This window comes from Acromyrmex echinatior, chromosome 10 (assembly GCF_024713525.1).
Source record: "Acromyrmex echinatior isolate Ae372 chromosome 10, ASM2471352v2, whole genome shotgun sequence".
NCBI lineage: Eukaryota > Metazoa > Arthropoda > Insecta > Hymenoptera > Formicidae > Acromyrmex > Acromyrmex echinatior.
Window position 1 is genome coordinate 341,763 of NC_141861.1, and position 24,333 is coordinate 366,095.

At 30.7% G+C, this 24,333-nt stretch overlaps 1 protein-coding gene across 11 annotated transcripts; it reads left to right on the forward strand.

The window, feature by feature from the left end:
• Nucleotides 1-918: 918 nt before the first annotated feature.
• Nucleotides 919-23,953, forward strand: LOC105147884 (5'-3' exonuclease PLD3). Of its 11 annotated transcripts, none has more exons than XM_011059227.2 (13): nucleotides 919-2,462; nucleotides 5,234-5,442; nucleotides 8,446-8,730; nucleotides 11,622-11,861; nucleotides 12,397-12,518; nucleotides 12,858-13,203; nucleotides 13,279-13,413; nucleotides 14,739-14,930; nucleotides 15,015-15,143; nucleotides 15,408-15,547; nucleotides 16,682-16,847; nucleotides 16,922-17,063; nucleotides 17,766-23,953. In XM_011059227.2, exons 3-13 carry the CDS (start codon nucleotides 8,608-8,610, stop codon nucleotides 17,963-17,965), a joined length of 1,935 nt encoding a protein of 644 aa, XP_011057529.1. In that variant the 5' UTR covers nucleotides 919-2,462; nucleotides 5,234-5,442; nucleotides 8,446-8,607; the 3' UTR covers nucleotides 17,966-23,953. The 11 variants fall into 11 exon arrangements, with proteins under 11 accessions (XP_011057529.1, XP_011057537.1, XP_011057555.1 ...); XM_011059235.2 differs by having other exon boundaries at nucleotides 919-2,318; nucleotides 5,241-5,442; XM_011059253.2 differs by having other exon boundaries at nucleotides 919-2,318; nucleotides 5,264-5,442.
• The last annotated feature ends 380 nt before the right edge of the window (nucleotides 23,954-24,333 follow it).

The following is a 24,333-nucleotide window of genomic DNA, read 5'->3' on the forward strand; positions in this document are numbered from 1 at the left end:
AATAAGTAGTTTACCACTATTTGGCACTCGCTTTTTTAAACAAATCTATATTTCATAGATATTCCTGTAATTTTTAAAATATTTTCTTATCTGACAGATGTTTATTAAGGCTCATCTATATCTATCGTAATATCTATCGTAAGCTTGACTCAACTTTAACTCTTACGATTATGATGCTTGTCTAATGATACATAGACTCTCGTCAATGAGAGTCGTTTATAATATTCTTATTATATTGATGATGATCAAGACTTGACCGAAACGTCTACTTTGTTACATTAAAAATTTTTTAAATATACGACTTTCGCTAAAGACATCTTGCATCGTAGCTGTATGCTCCTTATTATTTATGTTTTGTATTATTAAGCCACTTTTAAAAGTTTTTAAAGCTAAATAATTACTTTTTATAATGACATTATAATTTTTCATGATGTTAACGTTAACGATAAGAATTAGAATTAATAGAATTTTAAAAGTACATTAAATTTTATTATATTTTTAACAGTATATAGTTATAAACATGTCGCTAAGAGTTCTGCATAAATTAAAAATCTTAACACATTTATATTAGAGTAATGTTAATTTAATTAAAAATATCGGAATTAAAAAACGAAAATTTCATATCACTTTGACTTTACATAATGTGGGACAAAATCGAAGATATTAGGTGTTGGAATTAATTCGTAGCGTTTTACAAGTGATGGGAAGTACTTTCATTAATGTATTTTTTAATGCTCATGTGAAATAAATAACATTCTTTCATTAAAAAACGCTACGAATTAATTCCAACACCTAATAGTATTGTAGATGTATTATCCACTGAAATATCATCCATGACAATATAGTTCAATGCGTACGTTTTGTGCATGTGGAGGCGCCACTAAACGCGAAGTTCCATCTAAAACGCAAACACTTATATCAAATATTTACACCGACGTACTTTATACTTTTCGTTTTTATTGTATTACGCATAATTATAATTTAAAATTCAAGTAGATTTAAGGTGTTAGTTTAAAAGTTTATAAAGTTCTTTATAAATATTTATTTTTCACATTTCGATATTGTCCCTTAAAGTTACAAAAGGCTACAGGTATGTCCATAAAACTTAATGATTCGATTCCTAATACCTTATCGCAATGTTAGGAACGTTACTTCATGAAATTAACGCATTACTGTTACTTAGAAAATAATGATTTGTTATCTTTTTCATTTTACGTTTTTTTTTTATGTTAAAATAAAATATTAAGTAAAAAATTACAAATTTTTGATAATCAATATTAATTGTCAAAATCAATATTAAAGTAAAAAATTCTAAGCTACAATCTTAAGCTAACAATTGTAAGATAAAGATAAATGAGTAATATTACAAAACTTTTTTGTAACACAGATTTTTTTAGGAAATCACCAATTAGCTCGTGCGTACGACGTCTGTTACACAATCATTTTAAGTACATATGAATATACATATATAAGAATTATACAGAAAAACGCAGAAGTACAACCTTTCAACATATGTCAGTTTGTTTACACTCATCTACTAATAGAGAAGAATATTAATGAATTACCATCTAATAGAATGTCTTATAATTATTTAACTTCAATAAACTAACTAATTTAGCTTCGCATTTCAACATATCTCAAACTTTTTTTAGCAAAAGATAAGAACAATAGTATATATATATATATATATAGTAATTATAAATGTAATAATTAACTGAAAGATTACATCCTGAAATTAAAAAAAAATCTAATTAATCCCAAATAAAATAAGTAATAATAATAGTTTTAGTGAAAATTTATCGATTATAAATAATTTTTTAATACTGCTTCAGTCGGATAATAACGTCGGTTTTCGTTCATTCGTCATACAATCCGATGAATTCGCGTCGCAGTGTGTTATCAGTAGTTTAGAAGCTCTCGACAACTCAGCAGCCAAGATTCAATCTCGCCATGATCAAGTGTTAAGTTACATTTTTCCGCTGGACGCGTGAAATTGAATGCGCGAAATGAAATTTGATACGCGGCAATGGTACGCCGGATTGTGCCAGTCAGCGTTAACAATGCCAATTTCGCCCGGTAACGTCACCGCGACTGTGGCGACTACACGTCGCTCCGCTTAATCCGCCTTTGTGCGTGATTTGTGCGATGCGATCGAACGCGGCGTGTGGTGTTCAGTGGTGTTCAGTGGTGTTCAGCTAGACGGCACGAATCTCGATAAGTAATCGCTCTGGTGCGGCGCGATCGAGTGTTGTTTATTACAAGTGGAACGGCCGAATCGAGTATCACGAGGCGTGTCCTACGCGCCTCCAAAGTGGACGGTACGTACGCATCGTGCACGCGCCTCACACGCGCCTCCATACCTGCTCTTCTGCAAGCAACGCTTTCGATCCGTGGGAGGAAGCAACGCGCTGACGCGAACCAGAATTCTACGTGAATACCGCGACCATATAATCGGCTGAAAAGTATAATTAACAGAGAGTTTGTAATGAAATATGAACGAGCGGACAGAATAACATAATAAGGCCTAGAAGTGTTCCTGTTTTTTGCTGCTACACTGGTCTGCCCTGAAGCTTTCTATCTCGCTTTTGCCAAACTTCAAATATATATATATATATCTATTTCATTTTAAGTATACGAGTGTGCACTAGTTTAGTTGGACTGATGATAACGGAGCACGTGCTCCAATTTTCATGATGCGAGCCAAAGGGAAGACCAGTTATCAATGAAAACCGGTGGAAAATTCATTCAAAATATATTCATGGTCCGATTTTAAGATTGTCTTAAATGCAATCTGGAGAAAGACTGCACGATTATTTCTGGTCATTGACTAAGTGGAAAGGCCAGATTTAAAACGATATTGCGATATTGAATGCATTATGAGACAGAGAGTGATCCGGAAAGTATATAGCGTGACCTCCATTTTTATGACGCGCGAAAAATTTAAAAAGGTTTACAGGGAGATTCGAATTAGATCGTAGATCGCGAATTAGAAGAGAAGGTTTAGATGATCGATTTTATTACACATGAAAGACATTTTAACGAAGGTAGGAAATGGAATCGATATGCTTATTTTTTCTACCGCGCCTTCATCAAAACCGAACAAAGGAGAGCTAAAACCCCCTGCCTAGGTAAAAAATCCTGAACAATCTAAAAGAGAAAGAGAAAGAGAAAGAGAAAGTGGAGCATGTACCCCCGCATGTGTAATTGTTTCTACTCATAAAATACATTTTTCCCTGTGCATTCTGTATTTCTGCAAACTTTTCGTCCCAGTCATGAGATCCGGTCTTTTTAGCTATTTGCTTTCACATTCATTATTTGAAATGAAACGAGACCCAGACGTATTATGTGGATGAAGAATGAGAAAAAAAAACTATAAGAAAGTAGGGCAAAAAAAAAATTGACAGACTATGTCGTAGCTCATCCTGTGTACAGAACGATCCTATTGTATTCGACTCAGCCTGAGTGTGCACGAAGTTCGTCTATCAGTTACGGCAATTTTTTCAAAAATCCTCGTCGAAATTGGAGTAAAAAATTGGAGAATGTTGAAAGCGGAGAGGGAGAGGGGGGGGGGGAGGAGAGAAGAAAAAGTGGAATCCCAGGATTTCCGGGACAGACTCGATTCATGGAATCAAGAACAATTGTGGCAATGCTCCGATGTATTTTCCGACAACTTTTACTTTTGTAGTACGCAAACTAGACCACGAACCGGAAAGCGATATGAAAATTGAAAGAGAAAGATAGTTTAATCGATAGAGAACACTTTTAGGGTGTTCAGATTCCCATCCAAGTCATGTCACCCAAGTCATCATTTTATCCTTGTTTAACATTCGGTGAACTCGAGTGAGAATCTAAACATAGCCTTAAAGAGAGAATCTCATTTAAAAGTAAAAAAAGAAGTGTTTTCAAAATTTTTTTTAAAGAAAGCTGTTATTCAATAATTTAAAAACTTTTCCACATGAAAGACATATATTTTATGATTAACTTATTGCGTTCATATTGGGCTTCTCCTTCTCCTGCTACTATATGTAGATTAATTAATGATAATCCACAGCGATTTTGCGGGGCTCTCATTTCTGTCCTATAAGCCCGAAATAAAAAAATTAAAATTTGTTTTACTCATTAAACGTTGTTCTTGTTATTAAACTTTCATTATTTTTTATATTTCGTGACATTTCGACATTTTGTATCAAAAACAATAAGTAAAACGAACTTTCACATTGAATCATAAAATAGCAAGAGAAGGAGAAGCCCAATATAAATGCAAAAATTTAGAGATAACCATGAAACATATGTCTTTTATGTATAAAAGCCTCAAAACATTAAAATAAATAGCTTTAAAAAATTCTTATAAATATCTTATCTCTTTCTTGTAGATGAGATTCTCTCTTTAAGGGCTGCCTAGTTTGGAGCGTCGAAAAATTAATTTTTTTCTTTTTCTTAATAGACATAAATAAATAATAACTATGGAAAAGAATTTTCGGAAAATTTAAATACAATTCTTTGCAAATTCTTGGAATTACAGTGATATAAGCGATCCAGTTCCGAAGTAAAAAAGATTTTGATAACAAAATAGACAAGTTAACTCAATCTGATTATTTTTATGAAAAGAATGATATTATAATTTAGGAGAGAATCGCCGATTAAAGAAACTTATTGTAAAAAAAAAAGCAAAAATATTCTAATGCGTTTTTTACAAAAGTGATTTTTTTTAAATTTTGTAATAATATAGAAAGAAAACGACACAATAACGTCTTCTTGTACATTCCGCTTTTAGCCTGGATCTACAATATGTTTTTAAGCCTTAAGCCATAAGAAATGAATGAATTATCAATTATTCTCCTCACATTCGACTATAATTAATCAATTTCTTACGACTTAAAATTTCTTAAGGCTTAAAATATCTATTGTAGAAACGAATTTATACTCCATTATTTCCAGTGAATTCTATATATATAACATATTGGAGCGAGCCATCAAGGAATAGGTCTCAATTTCTAAACAAGGACACTCTAATGCAAAGTTGGTACTGTTTTCTTTGTTAGAGATTCGCTGATTGGTTAATGCTGTTTTCCTGCCATAAGTAGAAGAGAACCAATATTGTTTATTTTCCTTTTTTCAATTCAGTCCCACTTTTCTACAGTTTAATGTAGGAAAGGCTCGCTGCAGTATATTATAGAGCTCACTGTGGTTACTTCGATGGAGGAGTAATGGAGAAAATTTGTGAAAAATCGAGGGAGTAGAAGACTAACACTGCAGACTGCAGATAACGGTGCAGTTGGCCGATAACGTACTTCAATTTTTGCGCGACCCAGAAGAAAGATTAGTTATCAGCAAGGATCTCGGGCACGAGGACACCACGTGCGAGGGTGCAACTGAGGGCGGGAAACGGTGCCTCCGATGATGATCGATAGCCCAAGAGGGAGGAAGGGAAGGAGAATGGAGGTAGAGTATTGCGTGTATATCGACGAAGCGTTTCGCTTTCCTCGGTTGCATATTCGTGCTGACCTGACCGCCGAAGTACGCTCTACGCGCATGCACGCCGCGGACCTTTCCTTTCCTTCACGATGACAAATCGAACGAGCAGTCGCCACCGAAAGTGTTTCGCGCGCACAAGACCGAGAATCTCTGTTATTTTCTTGCCGCTTGGCCGATTCATACCACACATTCTCGCCCCGTGTAATAGTCTCGTCTGCATATTCATCGTAGTCTTTACGCTCGTTCCACGTTCTCGCGCCACGCTTGGATTTTTCGCTTGGCCGCCTCGATCAACGTCGATGCACTCGGTAATAAGCGTCGCTGTCACTCCCGCGAATTTGCAGCGATATTCTGTTAAATTAATGGCATGGCGTGCATCGGCACTTCGCTTGTTGGGACATGTCCTAAACAGGGATTATCGCTAGATAATCCCTGGCAATTGAATCGAGATGCCGCAGTATCCGATCGTCCGCAATGTTTTGGATCACGTCTGTTTGTCACGATGTCACGGATGTGTCACGGATATTTCTCTATGATTTGAAATGCCGATGAACGTTGCTGATATAACACGGAGTACGGCGGATCTGCAGAGTATATTGCTTATAATTTTATATTATTGTGCACATAATAAACGTGATATAATCAAAGATACAGATTCAAAATTGTTAAAATCTTCGTTTTCTACCTTTGTTTATGCTTATTACTATATTATCAAATTATCACCAATTGATAATAGCACAAGTATTTATTTATTGCTTTATCACATATATTATTACGTTTACACAGAAAAAAAGGATTTGTTAGAACTCGGAACTTTATTGATTCAACTAGCAAATCTACAACGTATGGTTACACGATACGGTATACGGATTATTAGTTTTTTCTATGTTAAATTAGCAAAGCTGTACAGCTGAATAAAGTTAACGCGCGTGCGATTATAGATATAATATAGTATAATATTTATTATAATACCATAGAAAATTTGTTAATGCAGTAAAAGATAACTTTCTGCAACAATCAATTCAATACATAAATCAAAATTTTTAACAAAACATACTAGCTAAGAGATAATAAATACTACTATAATAAGAAGAAAACTTATTACATCAGCAATTTTTATTGTATCAAAGAATTAGTTGAATTAACATACTAATTGCTTACAGACATAATTTCTTTGTTAAACAATCAAATCTTTTTTGTTCTGATCTCGCGCAGCATCTGTAGTTTTATTGAATCACCCAAACTATTTTTTTCCGTGTAGATAACGTGAAAATTAAATAATATACATATACGTATCTATCAATCATATGTACGTATTATATTATTATTTTCTATAATTTTCTTTACTTATATCTGTAAACACAGAATGCAAATTATTACGACATTTATATCACTTACTACACATGTATTTAACATATTTTCTTTTTTATATTGTAAATTCAATTGTAATATAATAAATTAATTACTTTTTCAATTTGTTAATTGTTCATTGTACACAATTTATCCATTTTTATAAATAATTTATATATCATTTATTATTCATTAACAAATAATTAATTCACACACATAATTTTATATAATTTTATAATATTAATATTGAAGGGTGTTAGTTGCTAATATATATATTATTGTAGAGGCATTCTTCAAAGGATTGAAAAACTTTTCTAAATTTCATCGCGTGTATTTAAAATAATGAAAAATATCTATCCTGGCGTTTAAAGTTCACAAATAAAAAAATAGGTTAATCGCATCTTTTTATCAGACGGGAATGTATTATCGAGGCCACGAGAACGTTCTTCGCGCAGGTGCTCGACATGCGAGACCTTTCGATCGTGTCTTCCTCACCTGAGAAAGATGTTTGTCCCTCTGCCTTGATCTGGATCATCGTCATCGTCTCGGCAACGGAGATCGAATCGATCTTGATAAAATACGGGAAAAAAAAGAAAAATATCATCGCATCTGTATAAGTTTCGATGTAGGCGGTTGCGAATTATACATCGATAAGCGAGTTATCAGAATACTGCGAGTGAGTCAAAGAGGCACTAATCGTTTTATTATCGATTACACCAGTTCGTGATGTACACACGTGTAAAGTTGCGACGCCGAAGTAAGCTTCTCCGTTCTTTCGATCAACCACTTGATATCCGATTATTATAGAGGACCGAGGTTGTGACTAATTGAATCAAACACAATGTGTTATAATCGAGAGTGTTCCATTTGTCAAGATTAACGCCTGAACTGTTCTCAGCCTCTGTCCGAAGGAAATAAAAATTATCAGCGGGGAAAAAAAATGCGCAAGTATCTTTCACGTTAAGCTTCGCGAGATTCGCTAATCCGATAGCCTAACAAAGGACATTTTCTGTGCGAGCTCTCAAGATCCTTTACAAAGAAAAATTGTTCGGTTACTTTTGTCTTTTTTTTATCTTTTTATCTCGTCCAACTAAAAATCTAAAAATATGATAATTTGATAACAAAAAAGTACAAGATACTTAATATCTTAAAAATTGGGAAAAACACGTTTTACACTTTACATATTACAGACATTAATATTATGGTGCAAAATGTTTTTCTATTCTTTTTTGAAAAAAAATTCTTTTTTTAGAAATATATCATTTTCAACCTTTTTATAAATATTTATTACAACAAACAATATTTCTCGATTAAAAAGACCAACAATATTTGGTTATATGCTATCTACTCTAAACATTTGCAGGAAAACTTTTGTATTCTCCGCCGTTCTAAATCAGTTGCAACTTTACAAGGTAACGAACTATAAAAATAGTACGTCGCCGTACGTAACGTTTCATTGCCAGTATAGAAGTACAATATGGAAGTTTAAGTCTGATCTCAACCCTCGCGCGAGTTAAATTTTAAACGCGCGGCCGGAATCAATGTCGCGCCAACGCATACACGTGCACCAGCGACGGACGTAGGCACGGATGACATTTTTCTTGTCTTGTCTGCCGACAGATATTGATGTGGATGTCGAACATGGTGCAAAAGTCGGACAACGGAAGCGACGCCGTAGGTGACGCCGGTCTCCGCGTGCACGCGAGTTCGATCGACGACGAGTCGTTCGCCACGACCTTGACGCATTAGAAGAATTGCGGATGTGCGTCGGACGCGATCGAAATGTCGTTTTTCGGACGGAAAATGGGCGGCGGCGGGGGCGGCAGGGGTTCCGAGCACACCGGTCATAACTTGCAGGACGGCCTCTTTCAAATCGCATCGCAGGCCTGTCACATCCTCGTGCAAGTGAGTCGATCTCTCTGCGTCGAAACTTTGTGAAGTTCTTTGTCAAGTATTTCATAAGACATTAATCGACACGGAATTTAAGGATGTATAATGTGTGCAACATCTCAAAATATCAAACAAATATATATAAATTTCATACGTTAATTGATCTATTATCCGCGCGTGTATGTAAAATTTGAGCACAATTTTTTTAAAAGTTATTTAAGATTTTGTTTGTTTTGGATTCTTTTGTATATAATCACGTTTTATAATACTTATTTGCAAATTTAACGAAGATATTTTTAGCACTACTATAAATTAAATTCAATTCTATATATATATATGTCTATTAATAAATCTTTAATATTTGTGCAAAAGTTTACTTGAATCTTCTTACTCGTTTAGAAGTTATTTATCTAAAGCTGCAGCAAAATATGGCCATTGCACTGCATAAGACATTATAAGCCAATTAATTATTTGTTTTATTTTTTTCAGATTAATTATTCATTATTTTTTATTTCCGAAAATTATGTAGTTGATATTAACTTACTTCATATTAGCTTCTTTGGCTGATACTTTACAGCTAATATTGCACATTCTAAATATCTTTAAAATGACATTGAACAGAAGACAATATTTAAATATCTATTATATTTAAAATATTACAATATCTATATGTGTATATATATATATATACGACGCTTATTTATTTATCTCAAGATATTATTTAATGTCTATTAAAATCGTAGAAGACAATAACAAACACTGAAGATAAAAAGAATACTGGAATCACATATTATTATAGATATTATCAAGAAAATTAGAGTTTGACATTTTACTGGTAAAACTGAATGCGCTTTGTTATTTTATTCTTGACAATAAATTATACAATATTGTGTAAAAGATGCAAAAAAAAAGAGTAAAATATAATTTACATGCAGCTGTATATGCATTTATATTTCAGCAAAATCAGCAAAATCCGCATGACACGCATGGTTTTTTCATGTTTGATTCATATTGTTCATGAATCACCAAATGTATTTCGTATGTAATAGTGATGTTTAAATCAAGCAAATATAGAATGCATTGTAATTTCAATTCTATTTTAACGACATTATTTACGCATACTTGGTTTTTCAAAAGAAATTTCTCCTTTTACATTTGTAATGTTTATCCTTCAGGAGAAATTCACATTTTTTTCAATTGATAGACTAAGAACTTAATTAATTATACTCGCATGATGCAACAAAAATCATCAGGACTTAGGAGTATCTTGCATTTGCAACATTACGAATTCGAAATCAAACTATCTACAGCAAAAACTTTAACTGATCTCTTGATTTTTTAACATTTGATTTTAAAAACTTGTGCAAAAATGTTTGCTAAATCTTAAATTAAATGAAATTGATATAAAATGCATTTGAAATTAACTGAAGAATAAGATTTCGCTTTATAAAAGTAGATACAGAGTAAAAAAAATTTCACATAAAGATACAACAATTATAATAGATAATTTTGAGACTCATTATTAAAAGTGTACATTTACACACGTAAGTACAATTTAAGTAACTTACAACAAAAAATAAATAATGTGCAAAAGTGAAATACAATCAAAGTTTATAGTTTAATATTTACATTTCCGAGTAACACAATTTATTGGCGAGATATTGGTATACATTAAGGACGTATCAAGCCAATATTGCGTCAATAAATTGTGCTACTAAGATAATAAGTTGCCAATAAAGTACATACAATTTTTCTTAAGCTGTATTATCAATATGTACTAACATAAAAATATAAATACAATATGTATGACATTACCACTGTGTTGGATAATATTACAAAAATTTGTAAGTTGTTTGTAGTAAAAACTTATGAAAAGAAGAGTATAAAAATTACCGCACAAGATATTGTTTGTGATATTTAATTATCATTACATTAATAAAACATTAGACGTTTCGGCCACAATCTGGCCATCTTCAGTAAATTCACAATATTCTTAGAAATTCAACCTTTGTGTAATATAACTATGTATAACAACGTGTTCTTTCATCTTGTGAAGGTGCATCGTACAACAATGTTGCAGCGCCAATTATCATATTGAGAATTATGTAGAACAAACAAAAATTTCCAGATTCTAATTTAAAAAATTATCCTAATCTCTATTAATTAATCTATCATTAATATCTTCTAGTCGAAATGTATGAGAATAGAATCGTTACCTGTTTTACAGCAAAAAAATGATGGATCTCAAGTACATCCTTTACATAGTTGGAAATTTGTCGTTGAACGACGGTTGAATTTAATGTCAGATATATGTAATTCTGCGTTTTAAGAATATTGTGAATTTACTGAAGATGGCCAGATTATGGCCGTCTAATGTTTTATTAATGTAATGATAATTAAATACACAAACAATATCTTGTGCGGTGGTTTTTATGCTCTTCTTTTCATGAGTTTTGATTTATAAACCACGTTCGTTTTTATTATGTATTTTGTTTGTAGTATTTACATAAAAACTATAAAATATAATAATGATATTGTTATTAATTTTCCATTAAATGTAAAGACTCATACAACTACAAATAAAAGTACTAATTTTTGTAAAAACGCACAATTTTATATATTTCTATTATAAATTGAATAATTTTTATACATATTTATGTAATTTTACATACTTTTTTTACATTACACATAAACCGAGTTTTTTAAATTCATTGAGCAATGGCATTATAATAGAAGAATCCACTATGAATCGCATTGTGCGCGAATGTAATTTTGTTCAGTAAAAGCTGCATTTGCGCATAATACGATTATAGATCGCTTTCAATTTTTTCTTCGCTGTCTGAACAATTGATCGAAAATAACCTATGTTATAAAAAATAAAAATAAATCGTTTTCTTTCCGTCAAGGTGAACAATACGCACAACGTTTCTTATGGAGGTAGCAATAATGTGAATAATATCGCATATTCGAAATATTCTACGGCCGGCGGCGGCACCACCGTTCCAACATCGTCGACGTCGACGAAAGGAGCGACCGTTGCCAAAGCGTATCCGAAATATACGGAGCCTCGAAATAAGGATCAGGATGTGGTAGTATTGTTGCCGCATCGTAAGAACAGAGCACCGCGACTCAAGCACAAATTATCGGTAGGTCCTCATATTGTTGCCCTCAGTCGTACATTTAAAATTTATTCACGCCATTGTCGTGTGAAGGTTTGTCCAAATAAATCGAAGATTTACACAGAAAAATTTGCGCAACGCTTACAAGGCTAACGAGAGTGAAGCGCAAATTTTTATATGTAAATCTTTGATTTATTTGGACAAATTATGATTGTAGGATTTACGACTCTTATGCTCAAGTTGTGATCATTGCGACTATCAAAATCCGTCTCTCACCTTTTTATTATTTTGACAAATAATAAAGTCTGCACACCTCGTTATCATATTAATACGATAAAATCCATGTAGTCGTTTTTAATCAAAGAGAATTTAACAATACAAATTTAACATACAAAAATGAAGAACTTGAAGCATTTTTCCTTTGTATATTAAATCTCCCGAGTAGATTTTTATAAGTATAATCAACAATAGTGCTAATCACCAATAATATTGTACAACAGCATTGTACAATATGCAACATGTGACTATATAAAAATAACGCACGTGATACATTCTGTTACAGACTGTATCCGAAAACGCACGGCTGGATGTGAATTCTCCGGGAGGTGACGACGACCTAGAGTTATGGGACCAGACCGGGTTTATGTTGCGGACTGACGTGGACGATCCTCTCACGAATGCAAAGTACAAATATTTTAATTTAAAAAATTAGACATTATAGAAGGAAAAATAGATGACAATAATTATTAGAAGATAATATATACGTTTTTCATTGTTTCGTTAATTATTTGAAAATAGTACGTAAACATAACTTAATAAAACTTTTCCACTCTTCGAACAGCTATATCCTTGGTTGACGAATAAATTATTATTTCATATAGAGAAAGCTATTTCTACAAATTAAAGTCAACTATGCATTAAAGAAGCTACTTAAGATTTAAAGATTTTTAACTGTACAAAAATATTGTGTTTCTATTATGATTAAATTATAGTAATAGTGAACGCTCATATTTCCCATCAAAGGTGGGGTGCGCAGAGTTGGTGCAGACCCAGTTGCATTCCGATAACGATCATATTGATTTTGATCGTTTTGGTCGTACTTTTGCCGCTATTGGATCATGCGGCGGATAAGTATTCGCTAAATGCCACCGTGTTGGATTCGGAATCAATGTGCATGGATCATTGCAGTTTATCCCTGGTAGAAAGTATACCTATAGGTTTGAATTATAGCAATAACACGGTGCAGCACGAATCAACCTATGATTCTTGGATGAATCTCATTGAAATGGCGCAGGACACGATTGAAATTGCGTCGCTTTATTGGACAATGAGAAGGGAAGATGTGTTTCCCGACGACAGTGCTAAGATGGTAAATAGTAAAGTTGCAGTATCATAAAACATATTCAATCCACTGACATCCATTAAAAACAAAGTGTCTCGTTAGGGAGAACAGGTATTCCAGTCATTGTTAGAAGCCGGAAGAGATAGACATATCATGCTAAAAATTGCACAAAATCTTCCTTCTCGCTTGTCTCCAAATGTCGATACGCAAATTTTGGCCAAAAAGGCTAACGCACAGGTAATATTATAATCATAATATTATAATAAACACAATTTATCATTAAATTTCCATATGAATTGTAAAATAAATCTGTTTATAAATAAATCTGTTTGGTAAATATTAAAAACAACGGACCCCCACCTCCAATGACTTTTACCTTGACATATATTGTCATTATCATAACTCAGAGTGATCTTCGGAAGGTTTTTAGCCCGCACTCGTTACACGTTAAAAAATTATTAATAAAATAAATTTTATAATTAGAACACAAAGTTTACTCTTATAGGAATTAATGACTTTCCACGTGAACCAAAGTCCACCTTAAAATCAGATGAGGGTTGGGTTAAGTTAGGATTAGATTTAGTGGGAGTGTAGGGGCGGAGCCCACACGTATACCTTTTACACGAAACTATTTGAAATAGAATAATTGTTGATCTTGTTTCACTCCAGAAGCAAAAAGAAGAAAAACACGCGTGACAACTTATCTGATTGAGAGGTAGACCTCGATTCGTGTGAAAAGTGGCACGCCCTTAGGTAGAAAGAAAGGTGGGGTGGAAGTCACTTCGCGTGGAAAGTCGTGCACCCTAGAGGGAAAGATGGGATGGAACTCGCTTTGCGTAGAAAATCATTAATTTCTGGAGGATGGGGTAAATTTTGTGTTCTATTTATAAAACTATATATAAAACTTATTTTATTAATAACTTTTTAACGAATAACAAGTGCGGGCTAAAATCTTCCGAGATCATTCAAAATTATGACCTTGATAATATATGTCATCGAAGGTGGATTCATTATTTTCAATACCTATCTTATATTTGATCAAAGCGGATCTTAGTGCTTAAATATTTTTGTTTGAATTTATGCACATCTGATTCTATAAACCGCACGCCGAAATCTTTTTCGATCTTGAAATGTAATTGTGAACAGAATTACTTGCAGAACCAGAGTAGCAATTTAATAATTTCTCTCGTTTATCTAAATTATTAATATGTTCTAATAAAGTTGCTTATTAGCAAATAAAAAATTATTTAACTGCTTGTCATTTTAATAAATAACGTTATTATTCCAGTTCTGTCCATAATTGCATTTCAAAGGCGAGAAAGATTTCAGCGCGCAATTTGCAAAATCAAATATGTATATATAAATTTACACAGAAATATTTAAGCATTATGATCTGCTTTGACCGGATATAGGATTTCTTTTATTTAATTTTTTTATTCTTATTGTTGGTAATTTTTTAACATCTATTTATTAAAATTTAATCGCGCGACATGATATGATTTTTATCGTTTTTTGTTATATGTAATTTTGAAGGCAACGTAATAAATTTTATTTGAACTCAGGTGAAAAACTTAAATTTCGCTGGATTGTTGGGCGGCGGTGTACTTCACACGAAATTATGGCTTATCGATCGTACTCATGTATACGTTGGTTCAGCGAATATGGATTGGAGATCCCTTTCGCAAGTAAAAGAACTCGGTTTGCTAGCCCTGAATTGTTCCTGTTTAGCGAACGATTACGCCAAAATATTCGATGTAAGCTGTAAAATAAGTTACAAAAATATGCAATAACTATGTTTTCTATCTTTGAAAACTATTATTGATTTTTTTATTTTATAGGTATATTGGAAATTAAGCGAAGATGGTAAAGTGCCTTCCACATGGCCAGATTCCTTTAGCACAAAGATAAATATTGATAATCCTATGAATTTTACATATATGGATAATAAATACAAACTGTTTATCGCGGTTAGTATCAGCTTAATAAATATGTTGTGCAATTATTTTTTCTAGATTGTGAAAATATATATTATATATACACATATATTCATGCTAAAAATTCCATATATATTCCGTGGATACATACTTGTTTATAACGGCTATTCTTCATGTCTTTGACTAACCAGAAATTGGTACAAATGCTAAAAACCAATATGGCTGCTTGCCATATTGGTTTTTATGCGCAATGATATCTTGTAATTTTAGATTATGTATGTTAATATTATGTTACAGAGTTCACCTCCACCATTTTCACCAAAAGGTAGAAGTAGCGACCTAGACGCGATTGTGCACTGCATTGCTAAAGCGGAAAAGTTCATTTATATCTCTGTGATGGATTATTTCCCGTTAACAATATATACTCCACAAATAAAGTATGTATAAAGATAATTGTATATAAAATACAATGAAATAGATCGTGTTAATTCTGACCGTGAATTGCCACGCGCGATTATTAACTATCAATACGTAACTCACGGACAGACAACCGTTTAATGGATATATATAATTTGTAATTGACTAATTTTAAACCTAATTACATTCAAAAATTATTATTCAAAAAATGGCAAATACTTTTTAAACTTATTTTTTTCGAAAACTTTGTTTGCTGTTTCGTATTTCGACTTACAAATTTTGAGATACCTTGTATAGAGATCAGCCTTTACGATTTAATATTTATATTGTTACATTTAATATTAATTATATAAATGTAATTAATTATATAATATAATTTTGAAACTTAATGTCTTATTTTAGCAATACAAAAGAGTAACTAATCATTATTTTCTAAGTAACGATAACGATAATGCGTTACTTTTAAAATCCCCATAACAAAAATAATCGCAGTAATATCGCAATAAAGTCATTGTGATATGTGAATGTCCGCTTTGTCACAGGTATGATATCGCTATGACATAATTATAAAGCTGTGAAAAAATTGCACTTCACTGTGACACTGCTGTGACATACATAGATTAAGATAATAATGTAATGTCACATGGTCGATATTCATAATCCGCTTTTATTTTACGATCGTTTTAAGTAATGTTTTAAGATGCTAATACGACTCTTTAATTGATTCATGATATCTTAAGACATTCATGAATCTTAAAATAAATATAAGAATCGATTATAAATACCGGCCACTGTGATTTTTTAATAATCTCATCATAGTGACATCACAATTTATCTGTGACTATTATGAATGTGACTGGTTTTACTACGGGGGAAATTAGCAATAAATAATGGTAACATTCGCAAATTTTAAAAAGAAGTAACGCGTAATGTGGTAACGCGTTATTTTTATAAAATAACGTTTTATAAATAAATCCTATAAATAAATATTAATATTAAATAGACATAAGAATATTAACTATTATATATATATATATATATATATATATATATATATATAAATATTATATTTTATGCGTATATAATATTGCATTTTCTTTTATTTTCTTTCTTCTGTTAATAATTTAAGAACTGTTTTATATCTATATTTGCAGATATTGGCCTATAATAGATAATGCTTTAAGAGCGGCGGCGATCGAGCGTAAAGTAGAAGTGCGTCTTTTGATCTCTTGGTGGAAATACTCGAGACCGTCCGAATCGTATTTTCTTAAATCACTGCAAGACTTGACATCTAGTTATCCCAATGTCAAAATCGAAGTGGTGAGTAGAGTATTCTCTTTTTAGAACACTTATGAGTGTACGTATTTTTCTATTGACGTTGAATTATCGAATAGAGAAGGTTTATTGTACCCACTGATCCACACTTGAATAAAATACCCTACGCGAGAGTAAACCACAATAAATACATGGTTACTGATGTAGCAGCATATGTCGGAACGAGTAATTGGTCGGGTGATTATTTTATTGACACAGCTGGTAAGTTCATTCAAATGTCATTTTTCACGAAAATAAAATAAAATAAATTAAAGTAGATAGTAATAAAACTTACTTGTTATGCTTGTACAGTAAGTCAAGTAAGAGCGTGGTCGACCAGCGTGGTGTTGCACCATTTCATGTTATTAGTCTTGAGATAGATTCGAATAGTTTCGTTACGATATATCTAAACCTTTCTGTTTCAATTTTGCTTGTCCTTGACGCAGTATTAAGCCAGGATTAACAGATTGACTATTTTTGTATCATCTTTTTTGTCCATTTTGCATATCGCGCTACATTCCGGTAAATCATCGACGTTTTTTGCCACATTATATCGCTGCACCCACTTCTATATGAATGATTTTTTCATATGATGACTTTTTCATATATTTAGCAGCTAATTGTGACATTTTTGGGTGAGTGCAGAGGAACACAGCTTCATAACGTGATGCGTATTTGGTACTCATGGCGCTTAATGTGATTCTCTTAAGAAAGTTCAATGACAACTGAACCTTCCTTGATAGTGCATCAAGGGCAAAGGTGCTCTCTATGGATTCATGATAAATTTAGGACGATCTTTTATTAGCTTTAAGTAAGGCCGACCACGATCTTACTTGACTTACTGTAAATGAATTATATGAAAAATATATCATATATAAGTATCTTTCTTACAAAATTACATTTTATAGTAAATATTTATCTTAGGTATTGGTACCGTATTTGAAAGCGTTGGACATCAAAATAACGGCAACATAAGGCAACAGCTGGAAAATATCTTCCATCGTGATTGGTATTCCAATTATTCTTTTCCGCTCAATATAAATGAGACTCATTCTGAAAATTTATGGGACTTATCAAGAAGTTCATATCAACATTCATCATATGAACCTTATATACATGTATAATTATAGTAATCATATACACAGTAGTAATTTTTAATCATAAAACATATAGGATGTTCCATCTCTCAGTAAACTTTAGCTCACTGTATTATACTCTCTCACTCTCTTATGTTCTTACTCTTTTATTCTTTTGATTATCCAGTAGGTAAATTATCACATAATTTATCCGAAGATGGAACAACCGGCCCTTATTGTTTTGATTTGATCGAGGAGAATTCATTTACATTGGAACAATTAAAATTATTTTATGTATTTTTTTATTATATTCTAACCGTAAACTCTCTTTACTGTTAAACATTTTTGTAAATATTATCTTAAATTTTCAAAAATCTTCTGCGCAAACAGAAGATATAATATCTGGATTTGTATAATTTCTGTATAAATTTGTATAAATTCTGTAATTAGTATAATTTAATCACACTTTTTAGAAAATTTATCAAATTTTTAAATATAAATCGGAACACTTTTCAGAAATACTAAGAAATCTACACTTTTTTTTTAAATTCTTTACTGCTGAATTCTCTCCGAAATATTTTAAAATTTCTAAAATTTCTTATTCTGTAATTTCCGAATAAAGTTTAAATCGGAATTAAAATCGGAAAAAGTTCAAGATATTTTTTCAAAAATTTTCATAAAATATAAAAAATTCTTGAAAATCCAAAAAAAAATCAGGGCGAATGAGAGTCAACGTGGTAGTTAATATGCAATCTTAAATCTTTATTCTAGAAAATAGAATCTTTATTTTTAAAAAATAGTATATTTCAGTTCACTTTGGAACCATCCTCAGCAATACAAAATATCAACCCCTTCATGTCCAAGAAAAAGTCACCATCAGATTAACAAATTTGATGTTGTAATTTATTCGAAACATTAAAACAATTATAAATATTTCGAAACTATACTCTATCCAAGTTACAAATTAACATTAAAAAACTGACTCACTCCAAGACTCACAGAAGGAATCTTGACATTGGATCAAATTAATTTATATTTAATTTATATAAATAATGTTACATTATTGCATTTCTTGATATTATTTTTGTGTCGAGTTTTTATTTAATTGATTTAATTAGATGTTTGATAACATTAATCATTTTCATCGTTTTAATTATGTTTCGTTTTTGCATTTTCACTATGATATTTTTTATGAAAACTGTTGCTGCTGAAAAAATTAAACTCTGAAACGTTTAGTATTTTTATCACCATTGTCAGTAAATTTAATTATCATAATTACTAAATTATTTTAATTTTACTCTACATTTTCCTCGTTGTTGGCTTTATCTTTACATATTAGGTTGCACAATACGAACCATATTATCATATTTAGTTATTTTTGTCATAAAAATTCTTTTTATCAAAATAATGAGTGAAACTATTACAGTAGGGTAAAGTCGCCTAATATGAGATATCTTTTTTTAAAAACTTATAATTTATTTAATTTGCAACCTTAATTCCTATTTTCGTGTCAATTTTATGAGAAATATATTCAAGATTTACCACTTAAAGTTAGCGATCAATAATAGTTATACTTTGTTGTATGTGAAATTTTTTATCGAAAGTGCTGATTTTGCTCATTCAAAAAATGGGTTCCTAATATGAGATACAAGGGTTTTCTTGTATGAGGTATCTCATAACAAAAAACTAAGGAAAAAATAAAGATAAGCTTTTTATATATGCTTTTATTATATTACATACAAATAGGAAGAAAGAATTTGAATAATTATTATGTTATACATAATAATTATATAAGTTTTTGATGTGTGTGTGTGTGTGTGTGTGTGTGTGTGTGTGTGTGTTTGTGTATGTTGTGTGAGTAATCTTAACAACAGAATATAATTTTTAACATTTTGTTCAATAATATGCTTTGAGATATTAAATCGTTTAGATGCTTTCATATAGCTAGGAATACCTTGAGTATCTCATATTACGACTTCCATGCCTTGCGGTTTCATGATTACTAAATCTAATCTTTACAGTTAAACAAATCATTATTTATGTATTTTCCTATTAATACGACCTTACTCTATCATTGTATACAGACTTTATTACCAAATATTTATTTATTATATAATAAAACAAGATTTGAAGACTAACCTCAATAAAATTCGACAACATCCAATTTCAAAAATCTTTTTTCATAACTACTACACGCATGATTTAATAATGAGTTTTTTACTAAATAATTTCACTCTATTTGAGTAACAAATTTATAATAAAACCAACCATATGCGCTTATTAGTTTAGCAGAAATCCCGCTATTTCATATTGAAAACCTATCCCATAATAGGCGATTTTACTAACAAGTTTGTTTAGAGATATAAATTATTTCATCTTTTGTATAAATATTTCTTAAGAATTATAATGTTATTGATCGTGAACTATTCCTTATAAGAATTATAAGAATTCAATTCATAAAAGCATTTAGTTCACAATGAATTCAATCAGAATTTAATGTTTTTTACTTAATATATATTATATAATAGTATTTTTACACATTTTCTAGTAATTAAATATTTTTCCCAAATTATTTCTCTTCAAAATTTGCTTTCTGAAATTTCTCTGGAATCTTCCAGAAAAATTCCATTGATGAAAAACAATAGATAATATCAGTTCTTTCTCAATACTGATATCTCTATCTCACGATCTTCATTATCCATATCGTGCTACGCTCGCAAGTACCAGATATCGTTTAACAAAAGACGCATATTATATTATTTAATGAGAAGGGTAAAACGTGCCTTACAGAATGACCTTTGCGATAAGCACGGCGATATTAATCTACATTCGAAAAATACACCAGCTCTGCGTTCTTCCATGTAACTCGTGATTTCTCTAGAATTTATCCATTTGTTACTTGTGTTGTTGCCTTTCTACTAGTATGTATATGTATGTAAAAATGGGACCTGATTATGTCTTGATAAGTATAAAAAAAAAGAAGCAAAATAATTAAGTGATATTTTATTCCGATAAAATAGCTACTATGTATCTTGTGCGATACATTAATTGCATTCAGTAAATAAGGCAGTTCAGTAAAAGATCAATGATTCTTCATTATATAACTGGTTTTTACACCTCATTGTCAAATCATGAAGAATTAAAGGCAAGCATCAATCATATTAAAAATTACTAAGATACTTTTTTGCTGAACGCAGCTATAATTGATTAAGTGGTATCCGTTTAATCTTTATGCACAATTATTATAATAACGCATTTAATTCTGCCATCACTGAAAAAATAAAATAAGACAGGAAAAGACTAATGTTGTCGAAACAGCAATGATACGCAATGCAATGATACGCAACTTGCAGCCCATCAATTAATTTTTTACGGCCCGCTCGTCAGCTTACAGCCAAAAATATAAAATTATGTATGTATACATATAAACAAAAATTTATTATCATATCTAATATCAGTAAAGTAATTATAAATACATGTCATTATAAATCTATTTATAATTTTATATATATATACACACACACACACACACACACACACACACGCGCGCGCGCGCGCGAGGGATGTATTAGAAACCTGAATAGATCGAATCAGGTTTGAATAGGAATTTTTATCGGGATCGCATCAGGTTCCCAAAGTATTCAGGATTCCCACAGAAATCTCGATTCGAAAATCTCAATTCTTTCGTAAATCACGATTCTTTCAAGAATCCCGACTCTCGGGATTCCTGAGAGTTTTTGAATCGATTGATTCACTATTCCCGAAACTATCATTTTTCCTGAAAAATTCGATTATCGTTTCGAGACTCGTTTCAATAAACTCTTTTGAATTTTCAATTTTTCACTCCTTTTCGAAAATAGTAATCGGATTGTCGATATTTTTGAGAACATAAATTTTTTCGAGAATCTCGACTTTATCGAGAATTTCAACTCCCTCGGGAATCCTCGACATTTTCGAGAATCCGAATACTTTCGAAAATCTCGAAATTTTCGAGACCTGACCCGACTCGATCCCGTCTTCCCGATCCGTCCCATCGGGTTCCCGACATTTTCAGATTCTCACACACCTCTAATAAACATATATCTATAATTGTCTTATTGATATTAGACATAAAAATTTTATCTTTATTATGTGTACATATATAATAATATATATGATAAATTATGTAAGTAACATATTATAGTAATTTACACAAATTAAATAAAATCTATCATATATATGTACATATTACCGTTTCTGCATTTCACAAAAACTTAAATATCTCGATAAAAAGAAATCATAGAGTTTTTTAAAATGCCTTTAAATGTTTAAATAAGAAAAATAGAGCTTCAACTTAGCATTTATCTCTATGGTATTTTGTCCCTGAAGTGTACAAAATTTAATACTGATATTTGTTCAATTTTTGTTATTTTTTGGAGCGCTCTACACCTGGATGGAATATCATCAGGCAAAATTTAACAGACAAGCATTCTTCTTCATAAGTTTTAATAAACGATTTATTAAGATAATAATATTTACAACAAATAAAAAACAATGTTTATACCAAAGTTGGATCTTGAGTGCTTTAAATAATTTCATGTAAATTTATACACTACGTTTGTATTCTCAGAAAACATTACGTAATTTTTGATCCACTCGAATTTTAATCAAACTTGGCATTAATATTTATCACCACCAAAGATGAAAATATATAAAATATTTCGTCGAAAATCCTGTGGTTTAAGAAATGCGGAAGTTTTTTGCATAAAAAATAATGAAAATAACACAAAATGTGACTCTGTGTAATATTCTATTATTAAAAAATCTATTATTAAAAAAAGTAACAATTAAGTACAAATATAAGATTGACTATTGAATGGTCAAAACAGAATACATATATGCAATAAGCACAGCGGAAAAAATTAATATTAGTACAATTTTCAATATTATATTAAGTATCTAATTCGAATGTGAAACAATATTCTAATGGTGTTATACAATAATCTAAATGAGAAGATAGAAAACATGATTTTGAAAAAGCATGCTATTTTGAAAAAAATTGTATGGATCAAGTACATTATTATAACAAATATTTTTTTTGTTTTTTTTTCTGTACATTTTTTGTTTCAAAATTAAAAAAACATTATAAAAAAAATAAATTTTAACACGATAAAGTTTTATACAATAAAAAATTCGATATCTTTGTGAAAAATCATCGTAACACTTTTTTTCAAGAAGCATTTTAAAACTTAAAATGTTTGTCTTTTGTCTGATGATGTTTCATCTAAGTAGAGCGCTTTAAAGAATACAACACTTACTGAAAAAAATATCAATTTTCAATTTTATACACTTCAAGAACAAAATATCATAGAAATAAAATTCAAACGTTAAGTTGAAGCTCTAGTTTTCCTCTTTAAAATGCATTTTTAAAAACTTGTCTACGATTTCTTATCCCCGAGATACTATTAAGTTTTTGTAAAATGCAAAAAGTCGCAAGCGTTCCCGAATTTATGTAATAAAGGTAATGTATACATCTATATGAAATAGACCTTATACGGCTCATAAGATTTTACTTCTATATCTGAAAATCAGTTTAAAAAGGATTGCGTATCGTTGCACACTATATAAACCTTTATTATGTCTTAAATTATGTTTCAATTATAATACTTACAGTATAATCATAATTAAATGTAAAATGCATGTTTAAAAATGTAAACAACAACTCACAAAGTGAGTTAAATGACATTAAAAATTTCTATTAAGTAATAACGGAAGCCAGTATTGACAATCTACATTTTATCTTCTATTATTTGCGAAATTAATATAGAGCTGAAAAAAGTATACATTTAAAATGTATCGACTTATGTCTTCATAATAAAAATATCATCACAATAATTATAATTGACTTTTAATGGAGGACACTAAAATTATAGATTAGTTTCTAAAAGTATAAATGATATTACTATAAATTCGCTACTTTGCGTATTTAATTGTAAATTAATGGATCGCTTTATGAAATACTGTGATTGCGCGCGAAATACATAAATTATACATAAAGATTTTTTTTGCTGTGCTTTATTTTGTGTGCCTTATTTCAATTATAAGTAGTAAAACTCTTATTATTCAATAACAAGAATGAATGGATTAAAAATTCCAGAAATGTGCATTCACAAACATTAAAATAAATCCTTTTCAATCCAAATGCACATTTACATTCATTTATATGAATTGAATGACGCACATTTCTATATATATATATATATATATACCTTTTCAATTAAAAAATAAAATACCAGCTCTTCTGAGTCCCGCGAATACTTCTTAATTCAAAATTCTATATAGGAAATGCAATTCTTTAATCCAATTGAATCCAATTGTATCTAATTAAATCCAATTCAATCTCCAATTTAATCTAATTAAATTAAAAAAAGTTTTTG

Coding starts and splice junctions, on each gene's coding strand:
- LOC105147884 (XM_087410709.1), top strand. CDS start 5,565: ATGACAAATCGAACGAGCAGTCGCCACCGAAAGTGTTTCGCGCGCACA. Junction 13,414..14,738: donor CCAAAAAGGCTAACGCACAG/GTAATATTATAA, acceptor ATTTGAACTCAG/GTGAAAAACTTAAATTTCGC. Junction 15,144..15,407: donor AATACAAACTGTTTATCGCG/GTTAGTATCAGC, acceptor ATTATGTTACAG/AGTTCACCTCCACCATTTTC.